Source organism: Marmota flaviventris, chromosome X (assembly GCF_047511675.1).
Source record: "Marmota flaviventris isolate mMarFla1 chromosome X, mMarFla1.hap1, whole genome shotgun sequence".
Lineage (NCBI taxonomy): Eukaryota > Metazoa > Chordata > Mammalia > Rodentia > Sciuridae > Marmota > Marmota flaviventris.
The window spans coordinates 957,083-972,850 of NC_092518.1; the positions used below are offsets into that span (position 1 = coordinate 957,083).

The following is a 15,768-nucleotide window of genomic DNA, read 5'->3' on the forward strand; positions in this document are numbered from 1 at the left end:
TCCTTAATAAACATAGTCTTGTCTGCTGCAGTGGTGTAGGCCTATAATCCGAACTGCTTGGGAGGCTGTGACAGGCAGATTGCAATTTGGAGGCCAGTCTCAGCAATTTAGTGAGGCTCTGAGCAACTCAGCAAAACCTTGTCTCTATGTACAATATTGAAAAGGCTGGGCATGTTACTCAGTGGTTTAGCACACTGAGTTGAATCTCTAGTACCAAAAAAACACAAATAAATTTAAAAAAATTAAATAAAAATGAAGTGGAAACAACCCATACAATGCACTGGGCTGTTAATCTAGGATGTTCCCAGGTGAGATTTGTGAAATGCATTCTGAAAGAACCGTATTTGGGATTTCTGGATGTAACCCCATCTGTAAGTGCAGAGCCTATGGAAACATGAATATTCAAATTTCCAAATTAAAACAAAGACCTTTTCTCCACCTCCAGCACCCTCTGGTGATTCCAACTCTGACTTGAGGGGGGTGAGGCTCCTGCATGCATTTTCAATCGATACTCACTCCCCAAGGATTTAGGGGAGAACTGATTTGGAATAGTGAAAACAGATTATCTGTCACAGCAGAAGAACCAGGGTCATGCCGAGAGCACCATCACACAGGTCCCCAGTAAGAAGACACTTGGCCTCAGGTTTCTTTGGCTTAGCATGCAGATACCCCAGGCCCTGAGTGCATCCATGCAGCCTGGAGTCCAGCACCCTACAGATTCCAAAGGCGGAGCCTGGTGGAGCTGAACACTCACTGATTCTCTGGGGCGGGTTATGCTATCCCAAGACTCTTGGTGGTGAGAAAGTGATGTGACTCCATTTTTAAAAAAATAGCCTCTACCTCAGAGCAGGAAGTGTCCAAGGGAGGGGTGACACTTGATCTTGGAAAATCCACAGAGCATCCCTAGGCAGGGAGCGAGCTATGTGCTGAGTTGTTTGTCTATAAAAACAGGAGAGATCTGCAGTGCCAGGTGTCTCTGACTCAGCAACGCTGCTTCCTGGAAAGTCCAAACCATGTTTGTGGCCTACACCTTGACCCTGAAACCCATAGCAACCCACTAGCAACCACCAATCAGCAAAAGACAGGGAAAATAACTGGAATGCCAGGTGACCTCCCTCCCCCAGGAGTCTCAGTGATCCATAACATGTAAGGAAACCATGTAGTTTGGCGCTGCACACTCTTGCAACTCCTCTTGGCCCCATGTCTTGAACTCACCAATCCCCCCTACCCAACTTGTTCCCACCAGGGAATGTGGTAATCAATGTTAAGAGTTGTTGTTTGATTTTCCCATGGTGTGAAATTCTCTGTGTGTGATGTTGTGACATGTAGAGTATCTCCCCCCAAACCCATAAAATCTCACTGAACAAAAAACCAGGACTCACTCCCTGGGACGGCTGTCTTGGAAATGGTTGTGAGTCCAGGCTCGAGCTTGTAGTAAAGACTCCTGTGTGATTGCATCAGATTCGGTTCCTGGAGGTGTATGGGGTCCCAGGAATCTGGTATAACAGTGGGAATAAAAAATGGACATCCCCCCACTGTACTCAAGCCCCACCCAGTTAAAAAGCTCCAGAAGCCGCAAACTCGCTGGGCAGCCAGAAAGGAGAACCTGTCCCCAAGGGCACCGCCCAGGCCAGAGTTTGCAGGTTAATTGGATTTAGCCAGCAGGGCGGGCGGGACCAGGGCGGGGATCCCAGCCGAGGTTGGGGTGGATTGTGGACCCTGGTTCGGGGACAAGATCCTGCAGCAATGCCAACCACAGCCTTGGGATCCCCAGAGCAGAGGGGCGCTCGGCAACTCAGACCCCACTCAGGCCCGGGGAGGGGTCTAGCTATGCTCCCTGGGGATGAAGCGGTGGTGTCCTGAGACCCAGAATCACCTAAAACCAGCCTGGGTGCCTTCTCTGCATGGCCTGGAGCGCAGGGCTGGGGTGTGGCGCAGATGGAGGTGGGGGGCCAAGCAGGAGGAGGGGGCTCAGCCCGAGCAGAAGGGGGAACTGGGTCGACCTGGGGAAACTGCGCCTGCGACGCCGGCAGCGGTGCTGCTCCCTGGTTGAGCGGGGTGACACGCCCCACCCCGGGGCCTCGGATACTTGCCTTCCCAAGCTGAGACCCTGGGTCAGCTTCTGGGGGTATGTTGCTTTCTAGGGCTTGTGGCTTTGCTTGAAAATGTTGGTGCATCTGAAAACCTTGACATGGAAAGAATACACTGGAGGGGGACTTCCTCCTGAGAGATAAAATGAGGTCAGTCTGTGCAGTAGAGGGACATGTGTCAATGGGGCAAGTGAGTGTGAGCTCACAGACATGAGACCCACAGATGCCTGAAGCCTAAATCCTACAGATAATACTGAATCCTACATACACTTTTCCCTTTCTTTACATGCCTATAATTATCCTTCTATAAAACCTCAAAGTCCTTGTCAGCACCCGAAGACAGCATAAGGGCAAGTTTTCCTTGTCTTCCTGGTGTAGCTGCACTGGTCAAAGTTTCTTTCCTGCTTTGCATCATGACCTTTTCTGTTTGATTTTGGGGCAAACACCTGACCAAACCTGTGGGATCCCCAGAGTCAGGTCTCTGCATAAGACTTCCTAACAGTCAAAGTAGAACATCTACACTAAGCACAAGGCACCCATTTTATTTCCACTGCACATTGCTGCCCTAGAGGATTGCCTTCCTTCCTCCCTGAGGACCCTCTCTGCTGGGGATGGAATGCTGAGCATCAGAGCCCACCCCAATTGCTTCCTTTCATAGCTCAGGCTGCCTCCTCAAAGCAACAGAGGCCAGGAGGTGATGAGAATTACTAAAATAGTTTTCAAATTGTTCTCATTTTTAGATATTGTGTATGGGTCATACATATGATATCTTTAAATAGTGTTTCAAAAATTTGGAGACTGTGTCTTTCTAAGTTGCTTGAGGTCGCATCACCTGAAAAAAAAATATGTTATATAGTTCTTTCTTTTTCTTTGAGGTACTGGGGAATAAACCCAGTGGGGCTTGACCTGGACCTCTGAGCTACATCCCACGGTTTTCATTTTATTTTAAGAGAAGGTCTCACTGACCTTGGGCTCCTCCAGCCTCAGCCTCCCCGAGAAGCTGTGCTTTGTTTTTGTGTTGAGGTTAAACCCAGGGCCTCGCCATGCTCAGAAAGCACTCTATGGCTGTTGCACACATATACCAGAGCCACATGGCACCTCCATACCAGAGGCTAAGCCAAGGCTTCCCACCTGGATTAGTTCCCAGCACAGTGGGGGAAGCTCCACCTGAGAAGGGCTGGGGCCAAGAATCTGTCACTAACCCAATTTCAGCCAGCGATTGGATGATGTTAGCTGTCAGTCACGATGCAGAGGCGGGCCTGGAGGCCACCCATCAAGGACGATGGGAGGAACTGTCCAATCAGCGCGCAGAGGAAGGGGAAGGGCGGGCTTCCGCAATCGCGGGCTTTTCTTCCTCAGCGACTGGGCTGCTCCTTCTCTGGGCCTGAGTTCTCTCCTCAGGGAAACACGTGACTCTCGCTCCCTGTGAACCCCGCGATCTCGGTTCACTCTAGGTTCCTCAGAGGACCCCGGTTCACCACGGAAGCCAAAAATGGTGAGTTTGCGACCAGGGCTGAAGGTGCGGGGTGAGCACCTGCCTTGGGGCCCGGCGCTCGGGTGAGCTGCGGAGGGCCCTAGACCCTGTCCCCTGGTTCCCTGGGTTTGGAAGGGTGGCTCAGGGCCCTGGTGGCCCACACCCACTCTTGCCAACGTGGAGGAAGCAGGGCCACAAATGCACCCTCCTTCTCCCAGGGGAGCTCCTCCGGAGGCTGCTGTAGGTTCCCCAAATTGCAGGCGCCTCCTGCCTTCTAAAACCCTCCTTCCCTCCACCTCACTGCTCGGCCTGACGTTCGTTCTTCCCACTCGGTTCAAATGGACACCGTCCGCTAATTGTCATTATCACTTAGTGAAATATTGGAAAGAATCTTCCTTCCTTCCTTCCTCACTCCCTCCGTCCTTTCCTCCCTCCCTCCGACCTTTCCTCCCTCCCTCCCCAGCCTTAACTTGTGATCCTCCTGCTTCAGCCTCCCACATATCTGGAATGACAGGCCTGTGCCACTGTCCTGGCAAAAAGGACACTTTTGAAGGCATTTGTTTTTATTTGTGAATATTATACTTGAGGGGAAAGAATAATCACTTAACACTTCCTTGTGTTTGGACAAAATAACTGCTTTAAAGGGAATAAGGAGGTTGTTTATAGATCCCAGGGATATGGAATCCTGGGCTTCATCAATAGAGTATAACTGCTCCCTTTTCTGATAGTCCATGATGTAGAGTCACCCCAGTCGTGTAGTCACGTAAGCACACAGGGTAATACTGATGTAGGGACAAAGGAGGCAAGGCACTGAAGATAGCCAGAAACAGTTTTATCTGGCTGCAGCCAGTCTCAGAGGGCACAGCTTTTGCTGTAATCAATCAATCAATCAATCCCCTAAACCCTGAGTTTAGGTGGTTTTAGGATTTTATACTCATCATGTAAGAGGAGGGGCTCAGAAGTTCACATTGTAATATGGAGACTCTCAAATAACTCTCACAGCACACAGTCTCATTCAAATTAAGCCTTTATTGCTGGCTCTTGGCAGACACTCTGCTCTCAAAAGAATGAGATGATCAAAGTGGTGCCCCTGCCTTCAGTTGGCTCCATATTTAAGCACAAAAACCACAAAAGGGACATTTGGGGTTCAGGCAATGCAAACAAGGCTGAAAGTTGCAGTCAGTTATTCTCCAGTTGGCACCATAGATCATTCTGTGTTCTTGGGGAATTTTCATGAATAAAAGAATACAAACTGCCCCAGTCGTGACTTATTTGTGTGTCCTGGCTAAGTTCACAAAATGGAGTCGCCATAGTCAAGTTGTCACATCATACACATAAAAGCAGCTTTTTCTTTCTCTGTTCTGACCAAGATAACCCTTCAAGGACAGCACCTGAGAAGGGGAGAGCTTCTTCTCCCCTTTCTTTCCTCCCCCACCAGCTGTTTCCATGAAGCCTAGTTGGTAAGTTCTCTGTGAAGCCCAGCTCAAAGCCAGACACCTTGTTTGCACATTACTACAAACTACTATACTGGATACAAGTGTGTAAAAAAGTAGTAAGGGGAGTTCGAGTCCAGTACTTCAAGTGCTAATTTCTTTCAGAGTAGTGGCCCAGTAAAATAGGTCAACACAAAAATAGGAAGTTTGTCTACACTGAACTTTTTTTGTGGACACTGTTTTGTTGACAGTCCTAAAATTAGCCATGGTGAAGATTTCTGGAGAAACCCAGTTAAAATTTTCTGTGAAAAAAGGGGATGCCACTACAATAATGTCTGATTCATTTACTGTCCTTCATCCCCAGCTCTTTTCAATATGATTTTCCGAAAGGATCTGGGTATTTTTCCCATCCTGGCCTGAAAGTTGTGATCCTCCTGCCTCGGCTTCCAAAGCGGATGAGATTAAAAGCACTGACAACCCCAGCTACAGAAAATAGTTCATTTTAACCCAAATATTAATGACTATACTAAGGTACATGGATTCAAATTACCCTGAATGATGTGTGTGTCCCTCCCTGGAAGAGATTACATAATTACATCAATTCCTTCTTTCTTTCTTTTCTTTTCTTTTCTAATACACCAGGGATTGAACGCAGGGACACTTAAACACTGAGCTACATCCCCAGCCCTTTTTATATTGTATTTTCACATATGATCTCACTAAGTTCCTTATGGTCTCACCAAGTTGCTGAGGCTGCATTTGAATTTAGCAATCATCCTACTTTAGCCTCTCAAGTTGCTGGGATTACAGTTGTGTGCCACTGTGTCCGGCCTACATGAACTTTTATAAAAGAAACTGTGTATTACTCCATTAACCGATTGCATTGGTAGGAACATCAGGTTATTGGGGTACAGAAAAAATAAAGAAAATTTCTTCTGTATGTCTGTTATTTCTTTCTGAGCTTTGGTAGATTTTGGAGACGTCTGGTAAGGTTAGTGATATACTCTGAGAAATTTTGAGATTGTGGTCTGATACAGAAATTAAGATGATTGGCTATTGAAGGGCTTAAGATAGCCCAAGATAATTTTTGTTCTCCATACAGAACCCTGCCTTTCTACCCTCATGGTGGTCTAGTTAGCTAAAATCAAGTACTCTGAAGGTTCTTTGATGTAGATGCGACTGTATAGAGAACTTGAGTTCATAGCTGTAAAAATCTTGTGCCTCTCCTTTTACTTTCCTTAGGAGTAGACACCATGTCAGATTTCTTGGGCAGAGTTTCCCTTTGGACACTTCACAGGGTCCCATGTCCTCATTCACTATCCACAGGAGCTGCCACAAAGTGCCCACAGCTGCCCTGTGCCCTGCAAGGTGAACAGAACTTCAGGCCCTGGGCCAGCTCCTCCTAGGGGACAGCCTGAGATGTAGGGTGCAGCCTCTCAGGGAAGCTGCTGGGGGCTCTGATCTGAGGAATCTCCTGGAACAGGCCTCATCTAGGGTGCTACTTCGGTCCCTGGGACAGTGATCCTGGATGCTTTCAGGGAGCAAGACCAGGAGGGAGTATGTTCCTGCTGTCAGGGACCTTCCCTGCCCCTTGAGCCTGACACATGTGTGCTCCCTCAGCCACAAAGCTTTCTGTGCATCACTTTGAAATGATGTGCTCACTTATCTGAAGCCCAAGTTTATTTATTCAGAGCCAAATGGGATGGACTATTATTAAATAGGCAAGAGAGAAGTGCATTTTAAAAAGTCTAGTTACATTTCCATTGTTACAAATCCCAACTTACAGCCAGGTACAGTGGTGCTCACCTGTGATCCCTCTTGCTCCAGAGGTTGAGACAGGAGTGTTGCAAATTTGAGAACAGCCTTAGCAACTTATCCAGGCCTTATGCAACCTAGTTAGACTGCATCTCAAAATAAAATATACAAATGACTGGATGACTGGGGATGTGGCTCAATAGTAAAATGTGTCTGGGTTTAATCTTGGGGTACCACCCTCCCAAAAAAAAGAATGAAATAAAAGAAAAAGAAAAGTCCTAATTAACTAATTTACCTTTTGCTACCCCTGAGTATGTATAGAAAGTCTGTAAGATTCAATCTTGTCTTTTCAGTGATTTCAAATTGAAATCCCACCCTAGATTCCAAAATGCCATGTAAGATACAGAGAAACTCTGTCTGGCATTATTGCTGCAGAATTTGAGTCCAATTCTATAAAAATAGTGGTGGATAAATTTCTGAATGTGATTTCATGAAAACTAGTATGTGTCTTTCACAAGGTGATGAATTTGACAAAGGATGACAGTTTTTCACTTTTGTTGTCAAGACTTGGCAGGTTCATGTTAACTGTGTGGTTTTTTGGTATCAGGAATAGAGCCCAGAGGTGCTGAACCACCAGCCCCTTTTAGATTCTTTGTTTTGAGACAGAGTCCTACTACATTGCCTCAGCACTCAGACACCTGAACCGCTGGGTTACAGGTGTGCACCATCACTCCTGTCTTCATTGTAAATTTTAAGAACAATTTTGGCAATACCTGAAATACCCAATTATGATCATTTAATCACTGAATATCAGTGAAATAGTAAATGACACTTGTTTTCTGGAAAAGAGCCATATGTCTGTCTAAATACGGGTGCTGATTCCTTCAAGAGCACTCCCACTATGTCACCTGATTCCTGTTCCCTCCTAAGTGCCTCCTCCTAGGGCCACCCCTTTGGGAGCTGGCCTTTTAGCTTATGAAATTTAGGTGCAACATAAATGCTCTCTATACTCTGTCCTGTACAATATTTTGGCTCATCTTCGATATAGTGTACTATTTCCAATTTTTTGAAAAGTATTTTTTTGTTGTTGCTGTAGTTGGACAAAATACCTATTTATTTATTTTTATGTGGTGCTGAGGATCAAACCCAGGCCCTCTCATGTGCTAGGCAAGCACTCTACTGCTGAGCTGGAATCCCAACCCTACTATTTCCTTTTTTAGATGTAGTTTTTCTTAAGTTTACCCCCAAAATACAGTAAACCATGCCCTAAATTTCACAGAATTTCCTGAAATTCTCAGTGCTTTCTCAGAGAGTGTCGATCATGGGAACATTCAATCTCCTTTGTGAGAAAGTGTGTTGTCTTTCCATTGATTTTGTTGTATTTTATGCCTCTAATTGTGTATCTTTTATATTATAATAATTTTTATCTCTCATTATATGTATTTTTGTGTGTGTGTGTTGGTGTGTGTGTGTGTGTGTGTGTGTGTGTGTGTGTGTGTGGAGGACTGCTGGAGATTGATCTGAGGGAAGGCCAAATACATACTTGGCAAGTTTTCTACTACCGAGCTACTCTCCAGTCCAAGAGAATTAGTATTGTAGACTGTTGTTTATTTATTTGCTTACATTTGAGTGGTGGGGATTGATGCCATGGACTTGTTCATGCTTAGTTATCCTCCAGAAATGAATTTCAGTTTGTGAGCAGCGTTCTGGAGGTGGGCAGGTGTTTTACTGGGGAGTAAACCTACAGGCACTTGACCACTGAGCACATTCTCAGCCCTTCTTCTTATGTATTTATTATTTATTTTTATTTTTTAAATATTTTGTATAGTTGTAGATGGACAGAATACATTTATTTCATTTGTTTATTTTTCTGTGTTGCTGAAATCATATCCAGTACCTGAAACCTGCTAGCAAGTGCTCTGCCCCTGAACTACAATCCCAGACCCCCTTTTAATTTTTGATGAAGACCAGTCTCTCTAAATTTCTGAGTATCTTGCTAAGTTGCTGAGACTGGCCTCCAACTTGCCATTTGCCTGCCTTGACCTCTCTTGACCTCCCTAGTGGCTAAATTACAGGTGCACACCACCACCCCAGCAGTCGGAATGACTTTTAAAAAAAAAATACTTATTTTTAATTTGTAGTTGGACACAATACCTTTATTTTAGTTATTCATTTGTATGTGTTGCTGAGGATTGAACCCAGGGTATTGCATGTGCGATTCGAGTGCTCTACCACTGAGCCACAACCGCAGCCCCTGGGGTATGTTTTCAGTTTTTGAGTGTAGTTCTGTGTCAGTGGCAGGGACATTTTCTTTTTGCCTGTTCCATCACTGTGAAGACATCATAGCATGCTTACAGATGTGAATGGTGGCCTGTTTCACACCCAGACTGTGTGGGATAGTTCAGGAATCTGGGCTACAAACTTGTTGCTTTACCACACTCTGGAAGAGCTTCTGCCTTAGGTTTGTTTGCAACACCATTGCTACAGGCACGATGAATCTCTTTCACACCAGACAACCATTGTATATGTGGCCCAACGTTGATCAAAATGTCCTTGAGCAGAACATTGGTATGTGTCTGATGACTATACATTATGGTAGTGAACTGGCTGCTGTTAAGAAGAGTTTGACAGTCATTGGACATTCATTGTTCTCATGAGACTTACAAAAGTCATGCCTGCTGGTTATTAAGAAGATTGTTTTGTATAGCCAAACTTTGTATGGCTATTGTTTGGACAAGGTAATATTTTTGGGTCATTGAGTTATTTCTAAGACATGTGCTATCTTTCACTTACCCCATTCTGCTTTGACAGTAACCACAGGAAATTATCAAATTGTTGTGTTTATTAATAAATAAATTAAATTAATCAAATAGAGAACTCATGTTTGTTTTGGTCATTTAATTGTAAGCTAGTTGACTAAATTTGTTCTGGATTGAAGCATCTGCGAACTTCTAGGTTTTCTCAGTGTAATCACACAGGATGAGCTCAATCTCCAGGTAATGCATTGTGACAACCTGTGTGAAAGGTTGTCTAAATGTTGTCTGTGAAGGAATCTCCTTAGTGACCCCATGCCCAGAGGTGTGAGTAGGGGCTGATTCTAGGCATTTCTTCAAGTTTGGAACAATAGACTTTCAGAGGAAACAAGACATTAGTAAATACCATGTTGTCTATATTAACCTTGTAGGTAAAGGGAGCCACTGTAGTTGTCAGAATCTCTCTCAAATGCTTAGTTTCATGATTCCTCCAATTTCCTACTCATCACCTTTCTTTTCTAAAGATAAGCACTATCAGAATTGCTTATATTAGCTCTGTACCACTCAGGACGTTTCTAAGACATGTAATAGAGGTGCAACCAATAAAGAACTTAGGAGCAATCTGGGAGCCTGTCTTACTTCCTGTGAAATCACCAAAGAAAGGGTATAAATCACTATGATGTTTTCCTTCTGAGTAGGCAATTTCTCGTGTTGGAATGGCTGGAAGAAGTTGAGTGCAGTAAAGATTTGATGGACCAAATCGTGGAATTAATCGAGAGGCCAGGGAATCATGTGAACATCATGCATATTGAGTACAGATTTCTCATGCTGTCAATCTCTCCTGGCCTCCACTATACATTTGGTGGGATATTTTAGATCTCAGTGACCTTTGAGGATGTGGCTGTGAACTTCACCCAGGAGGAGTGGGCTTTGCTGGATCCTTCCCAGAAGAATATTTACAGAGATGTGATGCAGGAAGTCTTCAGAAACCTGTCTTCTATAGGTAATAATGATGTTTTTAAAATTAATCAAATAGAGAACTCATGTTTATTTTGGTCATTTATATAGAAGGTGAAAAGGGAATCAGTTGGTGAATTATTGCAGCATTAATAGCATGTATCATTTGGCAAAGCATTGTTAGCTCCTAAATATTCATAAAGATTGTTCTGTTCTCTCATTTTAGGAAACAAGTGGGAAGACAAGACCACTGAAGTTCAGATTGAAAACTCTGGGAGCAATGTAAGGTAACTGTACTCACAAGAGGAGCCTATGACAGGGTCTGAGAACTGTCATGTAATGTTTAAAGCAAACCAACGAAAGAAGTATGCATAATTTGAGAAGTATTTATTCTTATAGTGCTTTTTACCAGAAATATATACTTAGCTGTAACAGATATTCAGTCTTTTCAAAGTATTTGACATGCAAAAAGTACTATGAAATTGCATATGTGAATATCACTATTTGGATAATAGCCATAGAGAAGCTGTGTTGAAAAGGATTGTTTGCTTTCAATCTCCTTATTTTTAGGCAAGTTGAACAAGTCAGAAAACTTAGCCTTTACCTGATGTTGGTAGTAATGTAAAGGTCTATCAATAAATAGAAAATTGTGAATGAATCAAGCATTGATTATGTGCTGGTCACTTCTTCAAAGAAGTCATGGTAAACTTCCAAGGCACAGAAGGGTTTGGGGAAACCTTCAAATCAATTCCAATTCTTAATTGAACAAAGAAAAATTTTAATAGAGTAAATCCATGTGACTTCATTATGTGTGCAAAAGACTTCATATATCCTTCATTCCTTCATAGGCAGATCACATCTCACTCTGGACACAAATACTACAAGCATGAGGAATGTGAAGAGAAGCCATGTGAACTTAAACAATATAAGAGATCTCTGGTTTCTCTCAGAAGTGTTTACACACAAATGTTAATACAAACTGGAGATGGACCTTATGGATGTACAGTACGTGGGAAAGTCATCAGTCATTCCAGTGACATTCAAAGGCATGAAGATACTCATACTGGGTGGCAGCCCTATGAATATCAGCAATGTGGTGAAGCCTCGTCTTCTCCCACAGGTGTTCCAAGACACATGAGAACACACAGTGAACATAAACGTTTTCAATGTGAGGTATGTGGGAAAGCCTTTTGTTTCTCCTCTTTATTAAGAAGACATGAAAGAACTCATGCTGGAGAGAAAGTGTATGAATGTAAACGAGGTGGTCAGACCTGTATTTCATACACAAGTCTTCAAAGGCACAGGATCACACACATGGGGAATGAACGTTTCAAATGTAAGGTATGTGGGAAAGACTTTGCTTATCCCAGTGTACTTAGAATACATCAGAGAATGCATACTGGAGAGAAGCCCTATGAATGTAAGCAGTGTGGAAAAGCCTTCACTCAGTCTTCTAACCTTCACTCACATGAAAAAATTCATACTGGAGAGAAGCCCTATGAATGTAAGCAGTGTGGCAAAGCCTTTGCTACATCTCATCAGCTTCATATACATGGAAGAATACATACCAGAGAAAAGCCCTATGAATGTCAACAGTGTGGAAAAGCCTTTACTACTGCCTCTGGCCTTCAGATACATGAACGAACTCATACTGGAGAGAAGCCATATGAATGTAAGCAGTGTGGGAAAGCCTTCACTCAGTCCTCTAACCTTCACTCACATGAAAAAACTCATACTGGAGAGAAGCCCTATGCATGTAAGCAGTGTGGCAAAGCCTTTGTTAAATCCTCTAACCTTCACAGACATGGAAGAACACATATTGGAGAGAAGTCCTATGAATGTAAGCAGTGTGGAAAAGCCTTTTCTACATCCAGTTCTCTTCCGATTCATGGAAGGATGCATACTGGAGAAAAGCCCTATGAATGTAAGCAGTGTGGCAAAGCCTTTGCGACATTCAGTTACCTTCAGTCACATGAAAAAACTCATACTGGGGAGAAGCCCTATAAATGTGAGCAGTGTGGAAAAGCCTTTTCTACATCTAGTAACCTTCAGATTCATGGAAGAAGACATACTAGAGAGAAATGCTCTGAATGTCAACAATGTGGAAAATTCTTCACTACTGCCTCTGGCCTTCAGATACATGAACGAACTCATACTGGAGAGAAGCCATATGAATGTAAGCAGTGTGGGAAAGCCTTCACTCAGTCCTCTAACCTTCACTCACATGAAAAAACTCATACTGGAGCGAAGCCCTATGAATGTAAGCAATGTGGCAAAGCCTTTACTGCGTCCAGTTCCCTTCGGATTCATGGAAGAATGCACACTGGAGAGAAGCCCTATGCATGTAAGCAGTGTGGCAAAGCCTTTGCGAGATCCAGTCACCTTCACTCACATGAAAAAACTCATACTGGACAGAAGCCTTATGATTGTAAGCAGTGTGGCAAAGCCTTTTCTAGATCCAGTTACCTTCAGATTCATGGAAGAATGCACACTGGAGAGAAGCCCTATGAATGTAAGCAGTGTGGCAAAGCCTTTGCTACATCCCCTACCCTTCACAGACATGGAAGAATACATACCAGAGAAAAGCGCTATGAATAACAACAATGTGGAAAAGCTTTTGCCACATCCTGTCTGCTTCACACATGTGAAAGAACAGATACTGCAGAGAAATCGTATGCATGTAAACAATTGGTAAACTTTTCTGTTATTACTGTTTCACTCATATACATGTAGGAAGTTACTGGAGAAAAATCCTTTGAATGTCAACCTGGTAAATCAATATTTCCTGTCATCCTCAAAGACAAGGAAGGACTCACACTGCTGAAAATGTGTGCGTGTGTGTGTGTGTGTGTGTGTGAGAGAGAGAGAGAGAGAGAGACAGACAGACAGACAGACACTGGGGATTTATTCTGGTTGTGCTCTACCACTTAGCTACATTCCACTTACTTTTTATTTTGAGACAGGGACTTGTTGCATTTCTTAGGGTATTCCAAAGGTGCTGAGGCTACCCTCCAACATTGATCCTTCAGAATTAGCCTCTCAAGTCTCAGGAATTAAAGGCATACACCATCACTTCCAACTGAGTAACTCTTTAAATGTATAAAATTATCACAAATCATTCCATTTTTCCCTATTGCCTTCAAAGGCATTTCATTCCCATTGAAAAACAAACCCTCTGAATGTAAGCAGTGTGGCAACACCTTTGCTACATCCCATCAGCTTCATAAACATGGAAGACTACATACCAGAGAAAAGCCCTGGAATACATACCAGAGAAAAACTACATCCTGTCAGCTTCCCATCCAGCCCTGTTTTTCTTCTCATATATGAAAACATAGAGAGAAGCCCTGTGAATGTGAGAAATGTGGGATATCTAGTTTTCTCAGTCTTTTACTAAGGACTCAGAAGCCTCTTTTGGAATAAAAAGAATAAATCCTATGCAAAAAAAGAAATATAAGTAGTTGAGCTGTTCTAGTTTTGTACAGTTGTATGAAAGGACTCATACTGTAGAAAATGCTGAGGATACGCCATGTGAGATAGTATTCAGCTTTCAGAGTTTTCTTCAAAGACATAAAGAATTCACATCTGGGAAGATCCTTTTTTTCTCTTTCAAAATTATAGTAAGACTTTCAACTTTCCAGGTCCCTTCGAACAGCATTTAAGAAATCACACTGGAGAAAAGCCCTGTATGTAGAAATGTGGTAGGACCTTTGCTTGTTTCAGATCCATTTGAACTTGTTCAGACTTGAGGATATTTTTGTTTTATTTCATTTTATTTATTTATTTTGAGAAAAAAAAAACTGTAGGTGTGTGAAAAGGTTTGTGCCTTCATTTCTTTTTTTATCTATTCAGAGGAAACAAAAATGCACCCTGGGTTGAAGAGGAGCATTGTATCAGCATGAAGATTTTAAAACAACATGTTTTTCTCGGTTAAATCTCTCTTATTTTTAGATTCCATTTTCCTGTATTTTAAATCTTTTGTGTCTAATGTTTCATTACATATTCTGTATGTTAGTTTAGGCCTCTCCACTCCAGCCTTTGGTACAGATTGGTGAAATGTCTCTTCTGAACGTCTTTTCTCTCTTTCTTTGTTCACATTTCACCCAGGAGGGCTCCACCACTGAGTTTCTCCACAGTCCTTTTAATTGTTGTTTTTTGAGATGGAGTGAGGCTGGCAGCTGGGACCATAGGGATGTGTCTGTGTAACCTGATGCTGGCCTCTTTCTATTCCTTGATTGCTTATTGAGCTGTTGATGACTCTGGGACCCCACTCTTGTCACTTGTGCTTGTTCTAAGTCTCATGTATCATGCTGTATGTAAGCACATTAAAGAGCATTATAACATAATGTCACTTGTGTATATTACTTGTAGAGGCACTTTCTCAAAATATGTTTTGCCCTATGCTTGAATTGTTTTCTCTTTTATTTCCCCATTTCTGAGGACCCAATCCTGCTTTGTGGGTGCTAGGCAGGCATTCTTGCACCGAGCAGTCCCTTAGCTCAGGTGATGAGTTTGCTGGTGCTGTGTGTGTGGACCCCACTGATGACCACATCAGCAGATGCAGCTCTGCAGGTGTTTCCTCCACAATTGCAGATGGTCTCTTCCTTCTTGAAGGTCTTTTATACCAGTGAATTTTTTTTAAAACTACATCCAACTTAGCTTTTCTCCCCATGAATAATACTTAGGTGGAATATTCTAGAAAACCCAGGCTTGATTTCTCTCTGTGTTTAGAGTAGCTCAGTAGCCCTGGGAAAATTGTGTGATGGTTTAAGGTTTAATGTTAAGAAACCCTACTTTATACACTCTACATGACCAAAGGCTTGGTAAGGAGTGTCCCAGTCTGATGTGCTAATATAGTGGCACTCCTTTCTCCACCCAAGAATCTTAAATTAGCTTCTAGAGAGACCTTCACCATTATTTTCTCTCAACAGAATGTCAGGAAAAGATTTTGCAAATATCTCAGTGTGGGTTATAACACAGACTTCTGCTTTTGTGGTAAAGCTTAGAATTACAATTTGGACTAGAATTTTTGACCCTCCTGGCATGATTTTCACCACCATCCCTGGGCACAGCTCTATTTTTGTTGTTGTTGTTTCCTAATAAATGATTTATTCAATTATTTTTTTTTTCATTTTTTAAATGTATTGGCCTAGTGATGTGTCACCATGTGTGAAAAATATGCTCACTTGGCCAAACCTACAGATGGCCTTGTTAGAGACCTGGCACTCTTAAACCACAACACTGAAAAAGAACACAGACTCCAATTTTGAATCAAACTAAATCAAAGTTATATTTGCATATCGAAG

General features: G+C 42.9%; 1 protein-coding gene across 1 annotated transcript; it reads left to right on the forward strand.

The window, feature by feature from the left end:
• The first annotated feature begins 3,576 nt into the window (after nt 1-3,576).
• LOC139703332 (zinc finger protein 433-like) lies at nt 3,577-13,060 on the forward strand. Its single transcript, XM_071606653.1, has 6 exons — nt 3,577-3,585; nt 10,382-10,508; nt 10,689-10,749; nt 11,311-11,467; nt 11,804-12,470; nt 12,708-13,060. Exons 1-6 carry the CDS (start codon nt 3,583-3,585, stop codon nt 13,058-13,060), a joined length of 1,368 nt encoding a protein of 455 aa, XP_071462754.1. The 5' UTR covers nt 3,577-3,582.
• Nucleotides 13,061-15,768: the final 2,708 nt, after the last annotated feature.